The 25,993-nt window shown below is 40.6% G+C and overlaps 1 protein-coding gene across 8 annotated transcripts in view; it reads left to right on the forward strand.

The window, feature by feature from the left end:
• The window catches only part of AMPH (amphiphysin), a 176,048-nt gene that overhangs the window by 137,785 nt on the left and 12,270 nt on the right, over positions 1 to 25,993 (forward strand). For 3 of the 8 annotated variants that reach the window (XM_048839155.2, XM_048839150.2, XM_048839152.2), the window contains 6 exons: positions 3,662 to 3,685; positions 6,696 to 6,719; positions 9,256 to 9,288; positions 13,305 to 13,355; positions 15,796 to 15,942; positions 24,410 to 24,469. In XM_048839155.2, the coding sequence (XP_048695112.1) occupies positions 3,662 to 3,685; positions 6,696 to 6,719; positions 9,256 to 9,288; positions 13,305 to 13,355; positions 15,796 to 15,942; positions 24,410 to 24,469 (339 nt within the window). The remainder of the gene's footprint in view (positions 1 to 3,661; positions 3,686 to 6,695; positions 6,720 to 9,255; positions 9,289 to 13,304; positions 13,356 to 15,795; positions 15,943 to 24,409; positions 24,470 to 25,993) is intronic. The other 5 variants (XM_048839156.2, XM_048839151.2, XM_048839153.2 and 2 more) reach the window with 2 other exon arrangements.

The raw sequence follows: 25,993 nt of genomic DNA on the forward strand, positions 1-25,993 counted from the left end.
GCTGATCTTTCTCTCTGTGAATTAATTTATTTGAGCATGCCTGGTTACATAATAGATCTGTGGTGATTTCCACTGATACATGTGGGGACAGAAAAACATCACACTATCAGCACTCCAAACTCCAAGTCAGATTTCTAGTTGCAGTTTTCAATGTTTAATTATCATGGAGCTTTGTCACATCCTGCTTGTTGTTTAATTCCCCTCCCTGAAAAAAATAGAATCCTTGGTTTTAGATTTATGCGTTCAGTATTGACAGAAAATTCCAGCTTTGACTCTGCAAGCTCTGCCCTTTCAGCTCCTCATTCAATAATCCTGAATGTGATAAGAGAAATGGGAGAATTAAACACAAAACATGAAACTTCCATAAAAGAGCATTCATGCGCTGACAGGATAATGTACAAATAGCAGTAGGTTTTATTTTTGCAGTGGCTGGAAATATTTGCCAACATGAAATATAGAGAACTATTAAACAGAGACTATGTACATTGTCAGTGTATTCCCAAGTAGGTGCATAGGAGGCATTCACTAAACGCTCTCCCACCGCCCTGTCCCCACCCCCCATAAACATGCAGAAGGGGATTATCTATCTTTTGTATGGGTGAGACATAGTGGCTACCCACACTCAGAGGATATCTTTGAGGATTACAATTCACTTACAATCCACTATTCTGACTAGATGTAACTGGATGAAATCTGATCTGTGTTTGGAGAGCCTTGTCATACTGGAGGGGAGGGGGATGCTAAGGATGGAGTTCCCGCCTTAAGTGCATTTTCTGAGTTTGTGTTGGTTTTACTGTTGTGGGTTTTTTTTCCCCTCTCAGTAAAGTGCACTGAGGAAGTGTACTGAAGATAAACATAGTCTTCTGTGCAGTGGCTCCCAAATGCCTTCCCAACCTGCCATTTAATTCTCCCACCACATGCCCTCAACTGCAAACAGACCCTGAAAAGTGCCCATCTGCTCTCGTCTCTGCCCCTACCTCCTTTCAATCTCTGTAACCCTCATTCCACAAGTGCCTGGCAGTATTCTCCCTCTGCCTATCCCACTCTTCCAGCAGTAACTTCCCCACCTCCCAACACCCTCACAGTCCAGACCACCCTCTGTGTTCTGTCCCTTCTCTCCCCAGTTATTACACATACACCCCACAAGCACCTAGTCTCTATCCCCCCTAGCTAATAAACCCAACCAGAGAAACATTCTGATCTTCATTCTGAGTCCTGCTGGTATCCTGTCTCCTAGAGCACACAGTTCTGCCCCACCTCCCAGCTGTCAAATCTCCATATCACCCACAAGTGCCTGATTTTAACATCTTAAATCCACCTTTTCCTCAGGTGCCACTAGCATGGGAATGAGATAACATCCCTTAGGGTTAATGTTACTTTAAATTCTTTTGGCTGTTGGTATTTTGCATCTGAACAGTTAAGTTAATGCTATTTGAGTGTGTTTAGTAGGGTGATCAGACAGCAAATGTGAAAAGTCGGGACGGGGTGGGGGGTAATAGGAACCTATATAAGAGAGAGACCCAAAAATTGGGACTGTCCCTGTAAAATTGGAGCATCTGGTTACCCTAGTGTTTAGAGACACATCCATCAGCCTAAAAGAGACCAGCATTGTGGAATTTAATTTTTGTGCTTTTTAAAATAGTAGAATTGGGAGAAATAGTTCTGCTGACATGCCAGAGTTGTGTTGCCATCACACCATGGAGTTTTAAGAATTGGGGAAGATTATGACATTGTGGGGGAAGAGAGATAAAGGGCTGCAAAGAAATTTTCCCAAACACCACTATTGTCACTAACAAAAAAGCCACAACTCAAAACAGGGTTTCTAATGAAAATTCTAGCAGCTACTTAATTGTAGTATTAATGTCAGACAACAGCATGGGATGCAACCCTCCAACTTTGACTTTAGTGGTACTACATATGTGAATGAGAAGTAATTTAAAGTGAATGGGACTTTTAGCGTCAATAAGTCAGATCGTTTCCTTTGAGCAAAGGTTGCAGATCTGGGCCCATAATTTTTCAGGAAAGTAGTGATATTTAGCTAATAGACTATTAAGATGCATGCAGATAAATATCAATTGGGATATGTCCATAAAAGAGATACTTATCTGGGAATAAACTAATTGAGAACTGGATGATGATGTTCATCCTCAGGAAAGCTGGGTACTGAAGTACTTGATTTTGATTTATGGAAAGGGGTTTGTAGTCATAAAAAATTGAAGTAGTTCATTACATAAGCAGCAGATTTGCTTCAAGGCCTTCAGAAGATTTAGGGTGCAGGCATTTAGCAAGACAGGAAGGCAAAGGTAATATGCTCCATCCTTGAAGTTAAGCAAATATTTAGTAGCAGTTCTCAAAACAGTTTTTGAATTTTTTGGTAGTTGTGTTTTTTATTTTGTAACCTCTATGGAGCACAAGTTTTATCTGTTGTAAAGTGTCCCAGCCACCCTTTGAGATCAATGAAGACCCTTTGGATGTGGGGGAATATTAATGTCAGGACTAAACTTAGCTTTCTTTCATCCATTTGTCTGTCCATCTTTCTCTGGCCCTTTGCTTAAGGTGAGAACATTCAGAATGTAAACCAATGCAAACCAATTGTGAGGGTGTAAAGTTTGTCACTTGATTTTACCTAAAGCTATAGGTTTTTCTTGCGTCCCTACAACAGTCACACAAGATTATTCTTTAAGGTCTGTGAGAATCATGGCCACATATTCCTTGATCTTTTGAAAGGAATCTTGATCATTTAATAGCTGTGGGAGACAGAGACACCCATCCTGCCCCTGATGTTGCTGAAGTCACTACAAGATTTTTCCCAGCTGTGCCATGCAGCTAGGCTGGCCCTTCTGATAAGCCACTAAATTTTATCAATATTTTAATAGATTCAGAGGTATAGAAATCCAGTGTGCTGAGCAAGGGATTGACAGCAAGGGACTCCTGAATTCAATTCCTGGTTCTGTTACTAATTCTCTCTGTGGTATTGGTCAAGTCACAATTTTTCTGCTTTTGTTTCCCCATCTGTAAAATAAAACAATACATCCCTGTATTGTACAGGGATCGTGACAAGACCCTACAGTTACTGGAAAGCCAGATCTCTGGCTTATATGAGCAACTGTCCCTCGCAAAACTTGTGTACCTATTGATGACTATGTTGATGATCCAAGTAGCTGGCCTCCATTTCTGCAGTAATAGCAGACTGGGGAGACCTGAACATAAGAACAGCCATACTGGGTCAGACCAAAGATCCATCTAGCCCAGTATCCTGTCTTCCGACAGTGGCCAATGCCAGCTGCTTCAGAGGGAATGAACAGAACAGGCAATCATCAGTGATCCATCCCCTATCGTCCACTCCCAGCTTCTGGCAAACATCGGCCAGGGAGGCTCAGAGCATGGTGTTGGTGGCTAATAACCATTGGTGGACCTATCCTTCCTACCTGAAGTTCTCCATACATGCCAGTCATATGCATAGTGGTATGATCTCACTGGACAAGTGCAGTTTTGTTGTAGTAGGAACTATCACAACCCTCCATTTGCCCTCCCCCAGCCCCCAAAATATACTAAGGCTGTGCTTAAGTACCGGGTATAGTTACAGCACTATATAGATAAGTTCTAACATACAGTGTACAGACAACATTTTCAACAATGTCTTTTTTCGCCCTTTTTCCAGACATTGCCCTGGGATTTATGGACGGTAAGATTGATATTTATCATTGCGTATTGAGATGTTTTCTGTGCCTCTGATTCTGTAGCACTCTAGAGGATTTCACATAAGGCAAAATGAAGCATTTACAGAGAATGCCAGAATATTTTAAAGTATGTGAAGCCCACCTAACACCATTAGGAACGAACGGAAAAAAAGTCTTTATTATTTGGACAACAAAAAACAAACAGCTACTGTCATCCAGGTTAATAGGATTCTGCTACTCGTGACATTTTTTGGCTTTAAAATTGCCATGCTGGTGATTCAAGGTCCGATAAAGTCATTTTTACCAATGTAATTTAAAGTGATTTATTTTGCTTATTAGTGCAAACAACAAATTGCAGTATATTAACAAGGTTTTATGACCTTTATCATCTAGCTCATATACAACAAATCTTTCTGGAGGCTTAATTTAAAAGGAAATAGGATCTTCAGCCAGAGTTCTACCATAGCCCTATAGCTGAATTAATCAGCCAAAATCCTATTTTAACAATGTACGTTTAAGCCATTGGTGCAGCCACTGCTCCACTCCCAAGAGGTGTTGCTCATCCCATCCTGAGTACCGTATAAAGCCATTAGGGAATGTTATTTGGGAGTCCCCTTGAAGATGCACATAGAGGGTTTCTGTCATATGTAAGGAAGGTTTGGCTGTTCTTAATTGATAGCCAGAATAAGATTGTTTTACATGTAGGTATTTAGATAGGTAAAATCTGATGCAAAGCCATAATCCAGGTCAGAAAGCTTTACAGTAGGGATCTGATCTAAAGCTCATTGAAGTCAATAAGTTTGAATGAGGTCCTGACCTAGACGGCCTGTTTTGGTAAGAGCCTAGATATGTACCCAGCTGCCCATTTATGGTCACATCACACTGGAGTTAATTTCATCTCAAGAGGGAAACAACTCCTGGATTTAAATGATTTAAAGTGAACCTTCTCTCTAAATCCTGCATTACCTGCTGAACAGATGTCTCATATGCAGGGGATTCATATGTACAATTCCTCACCCATCCCATGTAAAGCACAGAGAGACAAAAGTAAATGGTCTAGAACCTCAGCCAGTGTCAATTAGCATAGTTGGTTTCCTGGGAGCTGCACTTATTTATATGAGCTGAGCATCTGGCCTTATATCTTTTTCCTACATTCCTGCTGTGCTAGTTTTCCATGAATATCCTCAGCACTCCTGAACCCATTTGTTTGCCCTCCAGCAGCAGCAGTAATAGACCCCAGAAAGTTTTGCCTCATGTCCACTGCTTCAGGCACAACATGCAAAGCCTTTGAGGGTGCATTACAGGCCAGCAAGGAAACCAAACCAGGTTTCAGAGCTCTGGGGCCAGAAATAGGAGATCTGGTCACAGAGATGGAAGGCAATCCTATATGAAGGGAAGGAGAGACTCAGCTTCTGAACAGAAGGGGCAGTGCTAACAAAGATGATGTATTTATATTGAATTGTTCCAAGATGGGTTCACTCAGTCAAGCTGATGACCGCTATTTTCTGCTTTTATTTTCATGTATTTAATAGCTGTTGGTGGGTGGTAATGGACGCTACTGGTCACCTCTTTTCTGAGGTTGTATTTCCTTTGAACTTCCTTTCAATAGACACCTAATTTTTTATTTTTCAAAATTCAGGGGTGGAGAGAGAATTGATCTTTAAATACAGTAAATTTAAAAGTAACAGTGGACATACCATACTCTGGTATCATTTAGAAAAGCAGCCACTGCTGTAGAAGATGCAGTTGCTCTTTCTCCCATCTCCTGCTGCTGAATCGGGTATAATGGTGTTCAGGAAGAAGAGGGCTAGTTTTCGTGAGCTTTCTTCCTACTTTATGTCAAAGTGATGGCTGGCTAGACCTCCTGAGGAAGCAAAACTCTAATCTGTGACCTTGTGCAGACTTAAACAGCGCACAAATCTATGGATCTTTTCTGTTGACTCAAGGCCTTAAGTAGCAAAATTTTACAGCCGTGTTGCATGAATAGATAGCAAGTGTGATGCTTTTATAATGGTCACCTCTGCTTCTTAGGGAGGATTAAACAGAGTCCAGAAGAAAAATTAAGGTTTCATCTACACACACTAGTTAGAATTCAGTTTTTTACTTTTAATTTCAAAGCCAGTGTAAATGCCATGAGAACCTCTTGAGATTATAACACTGAATGAATAGTAGATGTTTTATGTAAGTCTGCTTGTCTCACATTTTTCCTTTGTAGCTTGTCAATATTTTTCTTTTTTTTTATAGCTAACTCTAGTTCTCTCCATTCCTGTTAAAACAAGTAACAAGCATGACAAGGGCTTTACTGTTAAATAGTTTGGATCAGAGGTTTCACAAGCTTTATTACATTGTGAACTTCCTCTTAACAGACAAACTGAGCCAGATTCACCTTTGCCCTGCATTTTGTCTAGTCATTTGTACCAGTGCAAAGTGTTTGTAAAAGCTGGCATTTTAATTTGGCAGCATTTTATACCCATTTGGCACTGATGCAAATGTCTATGCAAGGTGGATAACAGAGAATCAGACCTATTTTACAGTAAGGCCCCTGCCAGAGTTGTGTAAAGGGCCCTAGAGTTAATGATATCAGACCCATTGTCGGTCTCTCTAGTATTACCTTGTCTCTCTAGAATCCTAGGACCAACAAGGCTACAATTACACTGTATAGACCAGAACTATTGTCTTTTGGATCACTTCCCATCCTATTCATGATCACGCAGAGTAATCTCCCTTTCTGTTGGTGATTGTATAAGATCCTTTTGACAAGCACAGAAATTCCTTACATGGAACAACAATGTTAAGGAACTATTTAACATTAATTTAGCTATTAATATGAGTTAGCAGCTGGAAACATGGAAGAGAGCCAGCACCATGTGATCAGCCACTGAGCAGCTCCATAACCACTGGTAATCTATATGGCACTGATTAAAAAAACAAAAAAAACACAACAAACCACTAGTTTAGATGAACCACAGGGTTTAGTTTTACATTTGTTTATTTATATGGTTTTCTTCCATACAGACAAGCAGTGAACTGGTGCAGCCGGTAAGCAAACCTACTAAAACTCTGTTTTAATCTTTTAATTAGTATTCTCTCTTTCATCTATCGATACCGTTCTTTAGATTGTAGCAATTGTCTCCAAATATTACAAACCACATAACTTTTCCTTAAGCTGTTTGATTTAGTTATTTTGCATTCTTTATCTTTAAACTAAAATTACTGTAGTATAATATGAATTTTGTGTTTTCTCATCAAGTCAGCCGTTATCTTTTTCATCTTGTTCTTTTCTTTGCTTTTCTGCTTGCCTAAAGCCTGATTCTTCAAAAAGTCTTTCCCTGTGTAACCTGGTCATGGAGGAAAACCCAAACAATGGGTCAACAGAAGATATTAACAGATCCCAAACTGATCTAGGTTCACTCAACTGGGGCCTAGAACTTAGCACAGCCAGTGTCAGCCAGGAGATCACTGCAGGTGGTTCTTTGCCTTTCCCTGAGGCAGAGCAAACCTCAAGAGAATCCACTGGCACGTTGTCTGTTAGTGTTTGGCCTGCTGTAGGTGAACAGGAGGATCATGCACCAGGGTCCTCTTCTATAGATGAAAATCAGAGGACTTCACTGAAGGCACATTCAGATGCTAGAAATATCCCATGCAAAGATTTGGAGCCTGATCAGCCTTTAGCAAATGAATCCAGTTGTGAGATGCCTATAATTGGAACTGATAGCTTATTGGATGAATCCCCATGTGATGTGGAAAAGGCAGAGGAGAAGAAGCAGGAGGAGGAAGAGTCTATGTGGGCAGGTGTGGAGCCATGTGAAAAGGTAGAGACCAGAGCTGTTAACTTCAAGGAGATAAAACATACAAAGGAGTTTGAAGAGACAGATTATGAAAATAAAGAACACCGTGAAGTAGAACCTCTTAAGGGCTTAGCAAAACGAGACCATGAAATTGTAGAAAATACTGAGATAGAAACTGTATGGGAGTCAGAATATAATAGTGGGCAAACGGAGACAACTGTTGACAATTACCTTGAGGAAACTGGCCTGGAAAATCATGGGCAAATAAAATTTAAAGGGGTAAACGTCATTCAGGAGATAGATGGAATGGTTCCTGAAAGTTTGAGTGCAGGGTTGGAAGATGGGGCTAACATAGTAGAGAACACATGTAAACATGTAGAATGTGTTGATGTTGAACCTGAAAATGTCTTAGATAACTGGAATTGTGACCATGAAACAGAGTTTTTGGATGACGTAGACCATGCTGGCAGTGTTGCTGGCGGGAGTACAGCCATGGAGCGCATAAATGTTTTGGGACATGTTGTCCTAGATGTTACAGACCACTCTGAAAGGGACACAGCGGATGTTGGGAAAGTTCTATGTGATGCTGAATTATTCAGTGCGGAAGAGTCTGTTAAAGAAACTGAAGACAATAGCTTCAGCACCCTCCAAAATGGTAGTGCTGCTGATGAAGGTCAAGCTGACTTTATACCCTTTGAAAAAGAGTTGGTACTGCAGCCTGAGACAGCTGACCAAGCTAGTGCAAAGTGCAGTGATTCTTGTTTAGATAATGTGGGAGATAAATTGGTAGCTAGGGCAGCACCTGAAGTGACTGAAGACCATAGTAGTAACATTAGTGTCCCTGGAGGAGCCTTGGAAACAGATCCCTGGCTGACAAACTGGGATCCCACCGTTAATAATGATCCCTGGGGGTTTTCTAGTCTGTCAGATGGCCAAACAAATGGATTTGATAACTGGCCCTTTTCCCCTAAGCAACAAGACTCAGAGGAAAGTAATATGGAAAACACGTGGCCAAGCTTTAGTGATAAATGGTCTACCCAAGACTTGGGAAGTATAGATAATAGCTGGCAAGATATGGGTGTAACCACAAGCAATAAAAATCAGGAGGTATCTTTAAAACAAGGCTCATCCGGGGAGCAGGCAAACATTAGCAACTCTGGACCAAGCAAGGAGATAGCTAGACCCTTGGTTCTGTTTGAAGTGGGAAATTCCAGAAACGCTAGCACCGAGAGTTCAACTAGTCCCAAAGACAATGAGACCAACAACTCAGATTTATCTGAAGATGAAATTGCTAACCGGAGATTTGGATTATTGTACCAGGAAATTGAGGCTGATAAAGAAGAGGTACCTACCCCAGTGTGTAGCATAGTCTAGAAAAAGAGTTCCTTAGGTTGTACATAACCCTGTGTTTTATAAACAATCCATTTACTTGTTCCCCCTGCCTTCTCTAAACCCCTTGCTAATCTTGTTGAAAATTTCTCATGCAACTATCCAAAATGTGGTGCAGCAGTAAACCATCAAGGCCCATTTTTGTATTTTATATTTTCTAAAAAAAAATACACCTACAGTCTTTTCAAAATCCTAAAATCAATCATTCTGCCTTTTTTAGCCTATTAAAAAGTTACCAAGTAGCTTCTCTCGCTGTCTTGACCTTCATCTTTTTTTTTTAATTTTATATTTTTGGTGTATTTTTTGCATTTTTAAAAAAATTTTCAACTAAGAATATATTGACTTATTCTCTGAGTTAATAAACTAATAATATTTGTTCTGCTTTCCACTTCTATTAGGCATCCAGCAGCACATTTAATGGATTCACACAGGTAAGAAATAAACATGTTTGAGAGATTTGCTGGGCTGTCAAGAGTGGACAAGGACTGGCCTTATGCTTTGCGAGTCTCAAACTGCCAGAAGCATAAAAAGCAGAGGACAATACCAGACCATGAGTTACCCCTTCCATTTCCAAACATCATACATAATGGGCATATTCATGTTGCTATACCCAAGTTAGCTTTAATCTAGGCAGCTCGGATACAAGATGGGTTTCAGCATAGGCTGGCCCCATGAGTAATTAACCAGGGTTTTGGGTGGGCTTGTCCAACTTGAGTAAAGTTAGCACAAGTACATCTGTACAAGCTGCAATCACATCCCATGACTTCAGTGTAGACCTACCCAATGTCATTAGGGCAACCAGATGTCCCGATTTTATAGGGACAGTCCCGATATTCAGGGCTTTGTCTTATACAGGTGCCTATCACCCCCATCCCTGTCCTGATTTTTCACACTTGCTGTCTGGTCACCCTAAATGTCATTGATATGGCACCAATATTTCAGGTGAAATCCTGGCACCACAGAAATTAATGACAAAACTCCCACCACTTCTATGGGCCAAGGTTTCCACCAGTAAGCTACTGTGTTTTAGATTTCTAGTTGAATTTTTTGGAAGTGAGTTTACTCAGACCGCAAAATATTAAAAGTGTGGGTTTCATATTCTTCCACCAACTTTTATACTTGCAAAAAGAAAAGGAGTACTTGTGGCACCTTAGAGACTAACCAATTTATTTGAGCATGCTCAAATAAATTGGTTAGTCTCTAAGGTGCCACAAGTACTCCTTTTCTTTTTGCGAATACAGACTAACATGGCTGTCACTCTGAAACCTGTTTTTATACTTGTGTACACCTTTGTGTTCATTTTTTAAAATCTGATTTTCAGTAAGGAAGTTAGTTCTAGATTATTTGTTAACCACAGAAATTTACTAGTGTTTACTCAGTGCTGGGCCTCTGAGAGGTGAAGCAAAAGGGGGTATGATGGGGAAAAGTTGCTTTAAGTGACCTTTGCACCCTCACAATCTTGGGCTGCTTCAGGGCCCCCAGCATAACTTAGTCAGCCCTGGGTCCTATCTGAGATACAGCAGCATCCGTGGGCTACCCTATGGGCCACAGCATGCTGCTTGGAATCTCTGCAGTGCTGTGGCCCCTCTCCTGATGCCTTTCCCACACTCATCCCCCCCTTACACTAAGTCTTGTGGTGTGGCCCTCAGAAGGCACAGCTAGAATTGCGGCTTTCAATGCTGCTCCAGCCCTTTTACCCATACAGTGGGTCTGGAGTGGGTAAGAAAATCTCACCCTTAATGTCTTACAGAACCAAATCTTTGTACCACTTAAATCAAAGCTCTCATCGAATTCAGTAGGACCAGAATTTGTCCTTAGTATTTTGTGAATGACCTGACTGCATATAAAGGACCAGATTTTTAAAAGTGGTCTTCCACCTTTGCACCTGCAAATTATGGGTGCAATTTTGTATCCACAATTATTTGGTGGGACAGTTTACATCATAGGGACATCTATGCATCTTCACCTGCTAAGATAACTCTGTGATGGGAGCAGAAAAGAACTTAAGCAGGGTAGAACAGAATAGAGCAAATAATTACAAACACAAAAATGGAGGCCAGTACTTAAAAATCTACCTCATTACATGTGGATTTTAAATTGACACTGAAATTTTAGGGTAGGATTTTCAAATGAATGTTGGCCAGACTCTTCTCTTGCTGAAGTATTTAGAAAACTTAAAAGCTATTGAATCCAGTGCACTTTACCTATAAAACAGCCACGCAGAGCTGGTCAAAATTTTTTTTGATTTTAAAAAAAAATTGTTGAATGCTGTTTCAACAAATTTGAGGTATTTCTTACCACATTTCAATGTCAGTAAAAATTCAAATTGAACATTTTTGTAAGTGTTTGGTTTTTTTTTTAATTTGTAAAGCATTTTGTTTGTTCTTTGCTGGTGAGACAGTGATAGAAAAATCCATACTTTGTCTCCCTTTTAAACTTTTTTCCATTAGAGAAAATGGGAGAAAGTGTGCAAAGAAGGGGGTGGGGAGAGAGTGGGAGGTTTCCCCACCAAAACAAAATTTTCTTTAATTAAAAAAAATCTAATTCTAAAACTTTCATCAAAAAAAGCATGAAAATTCTTGAAAGAAATAAAAAAATCCACTCTTTGAAAATGTTTCACAAAATATACTAGCCTTTTTTTGGAACAGCTGTACAGCTTGAGCTGTCTAGCTGGTGCTATCATCTGCCAAAGAAAGGCAGAAGAGAATTTGTGTATGTATAATAAACATTTAACAAATGTAAAAGTTATTGCACCCAATGCACTCAACTTGTAAAACAGCCCAATGTCTATTTTATATTATAACCCCCCAGAGGAAGTCAAAAGACCAGATAGTGCTTAGTTAACATTTTGTAGATTTAGTAAAACGTTAGTTATCTAAATCTGTTATGTGAAATCTGATATACGTACCAAAATTCCATACTTATGTGAAAAAAACCTATTTAACTTTCTTTCACATCCCCCCATCTCATGTGGATAAGCAGATTTTAACTGTCTGAAAGTTCTGTGCTAGTGTATGGTTCATTGTTTTAAATTCCTTTTTTCTTATGAGTTTCTTTTCAATTTTTTAAAGATGTCTTCATTGATTTTGAAACTATCCTGTAATGTGACATAAAATGTAACATAATCATTGGGCTGACAACAACCAATCATTTTACCAAACTGTCTTCTGGTAAATACGATTAGACCATGTTGCTAGGGTGCGCGGGAAGGCAGAATTGGGCTCTGTGATTGTGATTCTCATCCCTGCTCCAGCCACTTTACAATGTGGAAAAGAGCCAGAGCCACGTAAAGGAGCCCTAACAACCCCAGGTCCAGCTGAAGGAGAATTCCTTTAGTGCAGGAACTGAGGAAGATGGATTCAAATTATCTTCCAAGAACCCCATCATGAATCCTGGTTTTTATATAGGGGATGTGCTGAGAGCATGTCTAGGGGTAGGCAGAGCCACAGCACAACATTGTGCAGATTCTGAGCAGTGCTGCCTCCCATAGAAAGATGGGGGCAGGCTGCCATAATTTAGCCAGTCCAGGCCTCAGAACAGCGCAGAATCAGGAAAGTACAGTGGTGAGCTATAGCCACCTTAGTTCTCCTCTTCCCCCCCCACCTGCCCCACCCCACCCCCCGGACTGCTTATTCTGGGTTATATTCTGTCCTTAAAAGCATATCATAGGCTGTCTACGCTACCGCGGTAAGTCGCCCTATGCTAAGCAACTCCCTGGGCTAGCTGGAGTCGCCGTAACTTAGGTCAAGTTACCGCGGGGTCTACACCGGGTGGAGGGGGGGGAAGGTTCGACAGGAGAAACTCTCGCGTTTACTTACCTCACTCTTCTCGTCGGGGGTAGAGTACAGGGGTTGACTGGAGAGCGATCTGCAGTCAGTTTGGTGGGTCTCAGGGTGTCAGTCCCTGCTGTAGTGTAGACCTGCCCCCAGACGCTTATCCCTCTACCTTGGATGGTCCTTTATAGTATGTGCTAACTACTTAGGCTAAACAAACTGCTCCACCTTGTATTAAGCTGTGACACATGGAGCGCCTTTCCCAGACCTGAAGAGCTCTGAGTAAGCTCGAAAGCTTGCCTCTCTCACCAACAGAAGTTGATCCAATAAAAGATATTACCTCACCCACCTTGTCTCTGTAATGGAGCTGTTGTAAGTTAGGTGTATTGTGAGACTGTGAACTCAGTTTTACACTTCTATGCCTTCATCAGGATAATGTTTAATAGATTTTCATTCTTCCATAAAGTATTTCTAAAAAACAATGTTTAACTGTCTACATTTGAGGTAAACTTATTAAAATGATCTGTCTGGGAATCTGATTCTCCATCACTTACTTAGGTAAAGCTCTGTAATCAATGAGAGGGTTGCCTGACTACCAAAGGCTTGATTCTGTAAGGCTTAGACTTCTACAAGCTTGCTTAAAATATTTTTCCTGCTTCTTTGTATATCCCTAGGATACTTCTCTATTCACAGTGCAATCAAATCAGAATGTGGTAGATAACTTGGTAAGTTGTGGCTTTTATTCCTTTTTTTAAAATATCCCTTAAAATATTGTGTTGCGTTTTTGCAAATGCCTCTATTGCACTGATGTGCTTCCATCTTTTAAAACATGTACCCTTTGCTTGCAACATTGGGCTAAGGATTCTGTGTAGCTGTGAACTTTCCCCACTCAAACATTTTTCTACAAAAGCAAACCAAAACAAAATAAACCCCACAACAACCAGAAATATTGCCCGGCACCCAGCATCTTAAAAAGGGATGTTTTTAAATATTCCAAATTTAATTTCTAGAATTTTAGTTTTATGATATAACAGCAATGGTCAGTTTGCACATAATTTATATTTGTTTTTATAACTGGTGCAGTCATTTCAATCAAGAAAGGGTATTAATACACACCACTGTGCAATGTTAACCAAGTAGAAGCTGGCCCAAAATGTCACCAACTTTATTCTCTGTTACAATAATACATTGTCTTTATCACAATTTATCCACCTGGAAATATTACTTTTGATTAGTGGTTTTTCATATATTTAATCAGACACATTCATTTTTATTATCATATAGGGGTTTAGAAATGTTTGTGCAAGTGACCATGCTCTGGTAGACAATTTCTTCTCACCAATACTCTACTGCAGTCTTGATTTATCTAAAGGTGATGTAAAAATATGAAGTATCAGCATAGTAGGAAATAGACATACACTATATATGTCAGCTGGCAAACAGGAAAAGTTTGAGAACATTATTTGGTGTGGCTTTTGTACAGTGCATGTGCATATGCATACATCCAGAAACATAATCAAATACTGTATTTCCATTATTCAACAAGTGTACTATGGGCAGTATTTAGCTGAAGTTCAAACATGGTAAATAGACTGCAGATTACTTGATAAATCCTGTTTATGTGCAAGCAACTTGAAGAAAATCAATATAATCTGCATTATAACAATTGTCTAAGTAGCTACAGTTACTTATAGTATTAAACCTCAGGAAACTTATTAGTGGACTCCCCTAGATAGAACTGCCTAGTGTTTTTCATTCCAGTTTCTGATGTCTTCTTTGTGAAATACCGTACAGCTAATATTAATTCACTACATAGAAATGTGCTGCACAGCATGGTACAATATAATGAGTGTGTCTTTATACTGTGCCAACTCCTGACATCCTTACTTAAGCAAACTTCCATTGACTGCAGTGGGAATTGGCCTATTTAAGGAATGAGTGAAAAATAAGTAAAGACCTCTTGATTTTACTTGAAAAATATTGAAAAAGAAAATGTTTTAATCTTAGACTTTTATAGAGGCTGCCTTTTATATCACAAGAGACTTTCCACCCAAAGTGTTATTAAATGTGAATGAAGATGCTTGACTGAACTCAGTAACTTCTGAGCTTTGCAACGTACAGAGTAATTTGTTCATGGTGGACTAATCCATTAAGGTTATTTTGTCTGGTTGAGCTAGCTATTCTGTGTAAGTGATCCCAACCTGTAGCTCTCCTTCAATATGGAACAAATCCTGCCCTAAGTATTTTTACCCCCAAACTAACCGCTGTTACATTAATTGCTTGGAAACTGTCTTACGAACGGTGGAAAAGCTTTCTCTTTTTTTTGAGGGGGGGCACTTTGCTGCAGAATTGAGATTGTGCCAGGACTGGTGTTCCTGGATGCATCCTTATGCTAACAACAAATGTATGCTAAAATTCATCAGACTCTGAATCCCGGTAACATGGCTCAGAAGATGGATTCCACATAGGTGGTTTGGAATTAACTGGTAGAGGGGGAGCTTGTTCATCACAATCTGGTTATTTTCATTCTGCCAGATTTAAATAAACTGTTAATGGGAAAAAGGGTAGACAGTGGATCTGGAAAAGAGCAGGAGTGCAAATTGTTTCTGTCCATGATATTTGCTCCCTATAAATGGCTGTCTGGTATGACTACATCCAGCATAAATAGACAGAACAGGGACCATTTATTTTCAGAACAGACAAAACTGCATATAAAAGAACAAGGGATTGTTTTAAAATCTCATAGTAACAATAGCCTTGTGGTTTAGAGACTGGACTGGGGTTTATGAGCTCTGAGTTCAGGTTCTGGCTGTGCTACAGACTTTCAGAATATCCTTGTTCAGGTCATCTAATTTCTCTGTGCCTCATTTTCTATCTCTAAAACTGGGATGATACTATTTCCCTACCTCAGAGGGATGTTGTGAGGATCAGTTAAATATATATAAAGTGCTTTGAAGATGAAAATGCTAGGTGTTAATTATTGTTACGAGGCCCAGTTCTGCTATCCTCTCAGAGGCATGGGTCTGCAAGATCAAGCCCGTTATGACAGCTACCAGGGAAAGAGAATTGTAATAAATACAGAACTGTTGTTGTGCACTCTTTCCTGTTCCCCAATTTCAAATGTTCAATGATTTTTTCATTTAAAAAACCAAAAACCTAAAAAAGATTGAGGCGGAAGAAGCTCCATCTTTGGAACCCCAGGCTGAAGAACCCCTCTCTTTTCCGGCCGCGGCTCCTGCTCCTGTTGCGGCCGTGGCTCCTGAACAGGAAGCTCTGCCTGCTGAGCCTAGTGAGCCAGCAGAGGAAGCTGTGGTGAGTGACCACTACCTCATATGCCCCAGCTTTCATCTGATTTTTTTTTTTTTTTGTTCATCATTGCGTATGTGTCCACCATATTGCAGCCATCCTCTCCATTTTTATCCTCTTTACTTTTAGGGCTGGTTTCCGTTCTAGCCTCCCATGTCACAACAGGCTTTCCAAAAGCTGTGTGTGCCTTTTTACCCTAAAATGTCCTTCCTCTTATGGCTGATGTTTCAGAGTGAAGTTCAACTGAACTACTGTGGATTCAGATATTGTAACTGTCAGACAAACATAACCAGGGAAATGAATTGATACTATTTATAAATGACACTATTCATGCTTTTCTCTTTTCAAGTAGAGAGAGAAGTACTGGGCTAATGTACATCTTGAATGTTGTTTGCCTGAGCATTGAACTGCTTCCTAATAGAAACCAAAACACAGGTTTATACAAGTCTCCTAAGGTTGGAAGTCAGCCGGAGAACTGAGCTCCAAAGCCAATTGAGGGTATCTAATTGAAGGTCTCAAAGTCAACATTCAGAAAACTGGGACTCAAATGTTGTGGAAAAAGATGATAGCTCTCAAAGAAAACCTCAGCAAGGTTGCCTGAGCTGCTTCCCTCTCCTCCCCAGCCAAGCTGTTAGATTTCAAGAGGTACTCTAAGCCAGTGGTTCTCAGTCTTTTCCATATTGGATCTCCATTTTTCCATAATGGTGCCACCATTGATGCCCCTTCCATCTAGCCAGGGCATCCCTTCTATTTAGCAATATGGAAAGGCCAGGAGGGTTTCACCCCAGTGCTGAGAATCCATGATCTAAAGAAAAATGCATCCATTTCTGTTGATTGCCAGCCTAATAGTGTATTATCTTTCTCCAGGTCAGTAACTAGTGGTCTGTCACTGTTAGAATCTGAACAGGTATTCACTGGGCCAAATCCTGACTTCCCACAAGTCACATTAAAGGTTATTAAATCAGATTATATCACCATTGCTTTTTACTCACATTGTGTGGGAAGAGAGGAATTTGTCTGGAAGACATCTGAGGCATCACCCTCATTTGAAGGCACCTTAATTACTCCTTTTTAGAGTTAGTAAAATACTCCAAAGAATTATTTGATATTCCTCATGGCTACTCCAAAAATTCAGTTCAGTGAGGCCCAAAACAGAGTCTGGAATTTTCCTGTGGACTGTTACAGACACATGACCAGAATTAGACAGGAAAAGAACTGCTTTATGGGCCTGTCCTTCTGCCATTGAAGTCAATGAGTATTTCATTCACCTTTTATGACCCCCAGGAAGCAGTTTGATCCAGAGATAGGGGCATTGGTTGGGGAATCAGAGGGCCTGATGGGTGACATGGACAAGTTTCTGTGCCTCATTTTCTGGTGCTATCTACTTTGTGAAGTTAGGTATTTATTAGGATTAGGCCTTTCTTCTTCCACTGTTTCACTAGGGGTAGGTGAAGTGGACATCTGCTTTTTCCTATTTGACTATATGAAATCAAAACAGCCCTTGTCTCCATCTAGACAAACGTATTATCTATAGAATTTATTTATGGCATATGTACTGCGGTGAACAGGCCTTATCATATGTGCCATGGCACTCTACTCAAAATCATGCTACCAACCCATACTTTGGCCACTGACTAGAGAATAGCTGGAGGTTTGTTTATATTGAAATAGTTATAATGCGGTGTTTCTCCCTTTTTTTAGAACTGCTGTTTCACGCAGTCTCTCTGTAGACTCAAGTAAATGTATTGTATCACTGCATTAGTTCACCTGCAGAAAGCATTCTTCACAGCCAGAAAATGAGGGCGACTTAGTAGCAATTCAGAAGATAGATGATAGATATTAAATAGCAGTTAAATGATTTTGTTAAGGTTTTCTCTGCTTTGTTTTATTTTGTAAATGAAACTAAGTTCTTGCTCATTTGGAAAAAAGAGTCCTCTGGGAAATAAGAAATGAAACATGCTGATTTTAATAACGCATGCGGTAGCTTTACTGTTGGAATCTGGTCCAGTGGGAGAAGCAAATGTTACTTTAGAAAAATAGCTTTTAATATGTGATATAAGAAGAGTTTTTGAAGATTAAGATTAAAGAAGAAATAGACAAAAGGTCAAAGGCCAACATTTGATAAGGCTACCATAGATGAAAACATTCCTCAATAGGAGTCCTGCATTCAGTTTATCCATGTGAATTTTTAAAAAAAATGTGTGTTATAAAATATTTGTAAATTTTCTCCCACTACGTATCTCTTGGCTTTACATTATACTCAAATTACTGTGGCATCATCAATAGGTGTAATTTGCCTGCAGTATATTTCCTGTCAGACCATGCTATGCCAGAAAATGTACCTTGGACATGTATTGCCAACCTTGTGGGGCTAGGGTAAATTTTCCAGCATAATGTGGGTCTCATTTAATTTGAAGGAAGGGAAGGACTAGTCCAGTTATCGGGACACTAAGCTCTGACTTGGTAGACTTGGGTTCAAGTCCCAGCTCCTGCATAGTCTTCCTGTGTGGCCTTGGTAAGTCGCTTAGGGTGTTGACACCGCTCACATCAGCGAGCCACCTGGGTCAGAAGATTCGGGCTAGTAGTGCTTGCACTAGTGCTGCAAAAGTAGCTGTGTAGACATCATTTAGAAGTAGTTGTGTCAGGCACTGAAGCTCCAGCCCAAGCCACGACTTTAAAGTGCTGTCTACACAGCTGTTTTTAGAATGATAGTGCAAGCCCCATTAGCCTGTCTCTCTCAGTCCAGGCTGGGAGCCTCGCTGCTGCAGTGTAGACGTACCTTCTGGAACAGATTCTCAATGGTATTTATTTAAGTGTCTAAAGATGCATATAGGCAGCTAATGGGATTTACAGAAGCACCTGAAGTCAATTATGTCAATGGCCAATAGGCACCTAGGCACTTCTGTAAATCCCACTAGGTTCATATTTGTAGTGTCAGGTACCTCAGTACCTTTAAAAATCTGGCCCTTAAGTCTCTCTGTACCTCAGTTCCCATCTGTAAAATGGGGATAGAGGTACCTTAGATAGATGTGATTTATGGATAAGTCCCTCTATTATTGAATGCATATCTTGGGAAATTTGCTATCTGAATATTCTCATGTAAGTCAAAGGGGCTTCTTGTGCAGCATGAACTCATAGTGAGTAGTAGCTGTCAGAATCTGGCCTTGTTGTTGTTTACTTGTGATTCTTTAATCCTCAGTCTCCTGTTTTAAAATGTTTCAGTCACCAAGTGAGGGAACAGAATCAGTACGACATGGCTTAAGTAATAAATTGCACACACACACAAAGAATAACAAATAGACAAAGGGAACTGTTCAAAAACCATCCTTTGCCTGAAAATTGATTGCCCAAATTGTTTAGTAAATACTTAGAAACAACAAATGAATTTCCAGAAATCCGGGTTGGTACTTTAATGATTTGCAAATGGGGTGGGGAGGAAGGGACTAAATTTGTTTTTTCAACCAGCTGTAAGTAGCTGATTTAAGTAAAATGTTAGCTTATAGTAAGCTTCAGGTCCCTACCAATAGGTCTCATTCAGTAATATAAGAGTATATTTTCCAAAGGCCAAATCCTGAAGTACTTGTTATTCAGGCATAACTCCTACTAACACAAATGGCCCTTAGATGTGAATAGTTCTTGAAAAATCAGTCTGGTATTTTCTGCTGTGTCAGACACATGGGTATATTCTTTCCTCCTCCATTTTTCTTCAACAAAATGCTTAATGTGGGGAGTGAAAGGAGAAAAAAACAAGCCATTCTTCCATTTGTGTTCCCCTGTGTCCTCATTCCAGTGTCTCATTATGTCAGTGCAGTACAGGAACTTGCTTCATGCTCCTTCCTTTCTCCTTCAGGGCTCAAGTGCCATAGACCAACTGCAGATTTTTATTAGTTGTCGGCAACAATTGATCTGTTTTTTTTTTCCTCATTTTTTTGGGGAAGGAAGTGATTAGCATTCCAAGGTGCAACATGTACACTTATGCTATCTTCTAACAGTGTTCCGTAGAACCAGGGAAAGTAGAGGCGTCATCAGCTTATGTTGGTATAGGAAGGGCAGTCTCATCACTAATGCAGCTCTTTGGAGACAGTTCTGCCACCTATTTCTATGCACTAGTAAAAGATAGCAGTAGAATACCATGTAAAAAGCACATAGTATGCTAGCCATTGTGCTGTTTCTTTTTCTGATTTAAAAAATGCTCCTTCCACTGTGTCCATTTTTCATTCAAACTCCAATACATCTTCGGCCAAACACTGACCACAACTCTGAGTATGGCTGTATGTTTTGGGCAGATGTCCTGCTGCACGTGTGGGGAAGATGTACATTAATTGAAATGTCAGAATATGCCACCAAATATAGTAGTAATTCATATTCAAGACGTGGGGGAAAATAAGAGATTGGATTTGAAATGAAGGCAACAATGTGGTGTCTTAATGTGAAAGTTAATTAACCGTGTTATGTTCATTTCCTAGCCATTTGTATGTTGTATGGAACACACTGATGTTTATGGGGGCTATTCAGAGATCCCTGTTTTATTAGTTACACTTAGTAGTTCTGAGAGAACTCTCCTGTGCCTTGGGTCTAATGCGGCCACCAGGGGGCTTTCCTGTGTCCACACCACTTTCCTGGGCGGTGATGGGGGAGGGGAGTGTGGGTGGCAAAGCTTCGGGCTCTTCCCCTTCCTCCCTGTTGTCCCTGGATGCGTCACTCTGCACGTCTCTGGAGACAGGTGGGGCACAATGCTGAAGGAGCAAGGTGAGCCCTCTACCTGTGAGGGGGATGGGGGACTTAGTGGGGCTCAGACTTCCGCCCTGGGATGGTTGGGCGGCAGGGACTTAGGGAGCCTGGCTGCAGACTAGGGCTCCAGCCATAGGGCTTCAGACTCCAATTCCTGGCTCCGGCTGTGTGGCACCGACCCCCAATCCCGCTGGTGGCCGCTGGCCGCAAGCGCTGACACCCCCCCCCCCCCCCCCCCCGTCCATGCACTCTGATCCTCAGCCCTAGTCACTGACCCCAGGCGCTGACCTTGAGCTCCAGCAGCTGCTGGCCCTGGGTGCAGATCCCGGGCACTGGCTTTGGGCTCTGGCAGGTGCTGGCACTGGATGCTGACCCCTAGACCTGGCTGTGTGGCAGCAGGCGCAGGACCCCCAGCCCTGGTCGCTGACCCCAGGCACTGCTCTTGGATGTTGACCCTGGGTTCTGGCAGGTGCTGGCCATGGGTGCTGATCCCCCAGCCCCAGGTGCAGATCCCCAGCTCCGGTCATGTGGCAGCAGTCACCAACCCCAGGCTCCAGCAGGTTCTGGCTCAGGGCACTGACTCCTAGCCCTGGCTGTGCAGCAATGGGCATGGAACACAAGCGCTGATCAGCAGCTGCACAGCAGAAGGTGCCAGGTGCTGACCCCAGCTGCGTGGCAGTGGGTGCTGATCCCCAGCCCTGGCCACACAACTGTGGGCACTGACTATGGACTCCAGTGGGTGCTAGCTCAGGGTGCCGACCCCCAGCCCCAGGTGCCGACCCATGCCTCCAACCCACACGGTGGCAGGGCCCCACATCCATTGCCCCGGCCTCTGCTGCCTCAGCCTCTCCCCCCCGCCGTCCTCCATCCAGGTCTTAGTTTGCCAGAACTTACTGTGAAAAGTGATATTAACATACCAGTATTTTTCACAGCATTACTTTTATTATTGAGTCCGTAAAAATAACCTACATAAATAAATGACAATGATCTGGATGTGTATATACGTGCATATTTATTTGTTTTTCCTCAAGTTAATAAGTATTTTAGGAAAAAGTGTCCGTGCAGCCAGCAACCAAAGTTGGTGCCCGCACTCTGAGGCCACCAAAACTTTTATTGTGAGAACCACTGGTAATGCCTGCTTGCATGGTGCCCCCTCCCTTAAATTAATCAAAGTCTAAACTAAATTCTATATTTTTTCATAGTTCTATTCAACTATGTATGAGACTCTCACCTGCTAAGTTCCTGGCAAGCACAAAATGAGTACAGCATACATTGGGCTTCATTTTAAAAAGCAGCCTTCCATCTGAGGTTACAAAATTGTGGCTGCATCTAGTTGTGGACACAGTTTATGGCATGTGGATGCCTCACTAGCTGACTTGGGAGTGCAATGAGGTAGTTAGGTATGGAAGTGCTATGGACTGCACCTGCAATTAACTGTGGCTAAAATTTTGTGCTTGCACTTAATTGCAGGTGCCAAATTGGAGCATGAGGCTCTTTTAAAACTGAGGGTTCTGGGACATATATGTGAGAGATTGTGACAGATAAATAGCACACTGACATGTAAAGAGAGAAATAGCACGCTGACATGTAAAGATGAGGACAGAGCTGGTGCAAAACACAAGATGGATTATTCAAGAGGACAGACCAAGAGAATCTAAAACCGTGGATACATATCCAACTGAGAATCTTGGCTTCAGAAAGATCTCTCTCATATGTAAGCTCCAAGATGCAATAGAAGTGTGAACCAAGCAAATCCCAAGGACTGGACCTTATCTATGGACATATGATAAAGCACTTTGGGAAGAGGGCTAAAGCCAGGTTATTGGACGACCTAAACAACTGAAGGTACCTAAACAGTGGAAGTTTCCCAGTAAGCATACAAAAAGCCAGGGTACTAGTGAGCAAAAGTGCCAGTTTGAGAGACCATTTTTATATGACACACTTTTTTTATATTGATAAGTCGACTCAGCAGAAAATTGCATTTGGTGGGGGTGTGTGTGTGTGTTTACATCTTAAAAGAAATTATCATTTTTATGATCAATCTTTGTTCATATATTCATGCATCTAAAGTCTCACTCAAGCTTGTGGTGTAAATAGGTAAAAAAAATTCAAGAAGTCAGCTTTGGTAGCTTCAAAGGAGAATTAATAATAAAGTTATATAACACTAATTTTAACAGGATAAAGCTGTGAGAGGTTTCCATGGTAACGCTGCCGATAGCAATTGACTTGCCCTGGCATCTGGACATGTTTAGGGCTTATGATGTGACTGCAGGCAATACTAGAAGATTAGATTAAAAACATGATTGATATGAAGTTCAGAAATAACTCAGCATCCTTTTGTTAGGGGAAAAAAAATACAACCATTTCCAATTAAATTTGTGCAATTCTGGAGTGACAGTTACAGGCTTGTGAAGGTTGCTAATTGAGACTCTGTCCACGTTATTATGTGGAAACTATTTTCAGCTATGGCTGTAGCCAAACAACTGTAACATGCTTTGTGTTCATACACATTACTGTTGCAGACTGGGTTACCCCCCACATTCAGAAAGCATGCTAAAATTTTGCTAAGAGGGTAGATTTTATAGCCTGTCTTTAAATAATCCCTGTCCACAGCTGCATCTACCTTGGTGTTAAAAACTCTGCTTGCTACAGTAGAACCAGAAAACAGCTAGGAAATGGTTGTCCAGAAAAGTTCTGGAAGAAATGTACTTGTTGTCTGTTTTCCAGCAGGTCTTGCAGTTAGTACAGTTTTACTCCTCCTGTCTAGAGGGCCTTAGTGTTAAGTCCCAGCTACACTGAAGAAAATACCAGGTATGGGGAGCCAGTTACATCATAGTAGTTCTTTGATTCAATTAAAACCTAACACATCTGAGTACCTTATGCAAAGATCTGAGGCCCCTATTCAGCAAAGCACTTGATCACATTCTTTAACTTTTAACTTTAGGCATGTGTTTGAGGCCCATTGAATCAGGCCTTAAAGTAGGTTGTGGGTATGTCTACACTCGAAACAATACAGCACCATGGCTACAGATGCGCCGCTGTGGTGTGGACAATTACTACAGCAATGGAAGAGGTTCTTCTGAGAGGCTTAATTATGTTTTAGAGGGCATGCCATTTTTCACAGCCCTAAGCAATGTAGTTAAGCCAACCCAACTGTAGAGTAGACCAGTCCTTGGTTAATTCGGAAAAACAATACATTCTGTGGCACAACATCTCTTTCTGCACAGTTCACTTAAATGAATCACTGTCCACATAAAAAAAAAAGTCTTTTCATTTTTGAGAAATTCCAAGAGGAAAATGTGTTAAATGTTGTTGGGGTACACGGCGGGGACAGGACAGTTGTAGCCAGCTTTAGGAAAAGCTCAACAGTACTCCCGGGAAGGTACTTATCAAAAACTTTTCAAAGCTAACATTACCGTGAGAATAACCATAAAAAGTTAATAATGGAGCTCTCCAAATTCCTAGCGTGGTGGTGGTGGTGGTGATTGATGATGAAGAGGGAGGAAAGGATTAATTTTCTTAGTTCTTAGACCATGCTGACTTGTTGCTCTGATGCTGTGTTATAATAAGAATGGCTTGTTTTGCCAGACAATATCTGAATTAGTTTCCATAGATTATGCCATTAAACTTCAGCTATTCATTTTGTTGCATCCAGTACATGCCCTGCTTCCATTACATTTTATTAATGCATACTTTTCTGTTGCTAAAAACTCTAGTGTGCTGACCATATTTCCTTTTTAAGCAGGAGACTGTCACAACAGGTGAAAAGGAGACAGCTGGGATTGCTGAGGAGGAGAGTGAGGTAAATATGAACAGCTGTAGGAGGGTATTTGTTCTTTAATATATCAAGAAAAGTGTCACAAAGTTGTGTGCATTGGTTTTTTGTTTCTGTGTTATGAATATGTTGGCCAACAGAATATGTGCTAGCTAGAACATCTCTCAATTCAATGGAGACCTATTTTAGAACCTATCATAAATATTTTCGGACAGGGAAGAATGTGGTTATGTGGTAGAAGGTGATATGATGTTGTTTCTATCGACATTCAGAATGAACAGAAAATATACTGCCATGGAGTCTGAAAGACTTTAACACTTCCTGTGGATTTGTTTGTCTGGGCTCCGAACAGTGTCTTTAAAAAAAAGAAAGAAAAAAAAGCTTTCATTCATCATTCCATTTTTCTAGCATGCTAAGCCCTAAACTGAAACAGAAGTTAGAATATAATTATCTTACAACTTTATTTTCTAAAGCACAAATTGGGCATTTCATTAGATATGATTAAAATCAAATTAAAAACAACTAAAAAGTTCAATGACCTATTGAATTTCTCTTTAAGACCAGGTACCCTCTGATCGACTGTTTTAGGTTATGTTCTCATATGGGTGAGAGAACATATACTATTAATTCTGGATCTTTGTTTACTAAAGTGCAACCTTCACAATGCATTTTAAATTATGGTGAAAGTAACACGAGGATTTCAGCACTAGAGACTGGAAATTAAATTCAGAAATAGGAAAAAGGATTGAAAAATAAGGAAACCGTGAACTCCGGTAACTCCTCAATTTGGGTCCAATCCTGCAAGGTGCTAACTACTTCTCTTTTTATAAGTTTTCAAGCTCTGGTATGTAAGTATTTGCTAAAATATCATAGACCGATTCACTACTCATTCTGGTTTTGGATGATTGTAACTCCAATGGGCCAAATTCTGCTTAGTTATACTGGTGTAAATTTGGAGTAAATCTACTACTGTCAGTAAAGTTACTCCAAATTTACGCCAGGGTAATTGAGGATAGAATTTGGTTCATTGACTTCATGAAAGTTGCTACTGCTTTATATTGGCGTGAATGGAGAACCAGGCCCTGCAGTGTAATGCTGATTTTTTTTTCCATTTAAACAGAAAATTATAGACCCGATTCACCAGTGCTTATTCCAATTTCACACCAGCGTAGCTGCATTGAAATCAGTGGAGTTACACAGGCATGACACTGGAGTAATATAGTGGTCAATCAAGCCTTACTTTTCTAAATCTGAGGGTTGAAATAGTATCTAATACACCACCATCTTTCTTCTAGAGCAATTGGCTTGTCACTCTTGATATGTCTGTTTCAGCAGCTTGCATCCAAGAAATCCTTTACTGTCCATAAAGTGCGAGCTGACTGTCTTCCAAATGTAACTGTTCATCGAGCTCGCTAGTATAGTGTATATGTAAACTCAACCTCTCTTGCATGGCACATTCACCCGTCACACACATGCATCAGTTTTTAAAAATCTCATATTTAAAATGGCAATATTCAATGTATAACAGCTGCCAAACTCTATCCATCGAGT

The sequence above is a fragment of the Caretta caretta genome, chromosome 2, assembly GCF_965140235.1.
Source record: "Caretta caretta isolate rCarCar2 chromosome 2, rCarCar1.hap1, whole genome shotgun sequence".
In the NCBI taxonomy this organism is placed as follows: Eukaryota; Metazoa; Chordata; order Testudines; family Cheloniidae; genus Caretta; species Caretta caretta.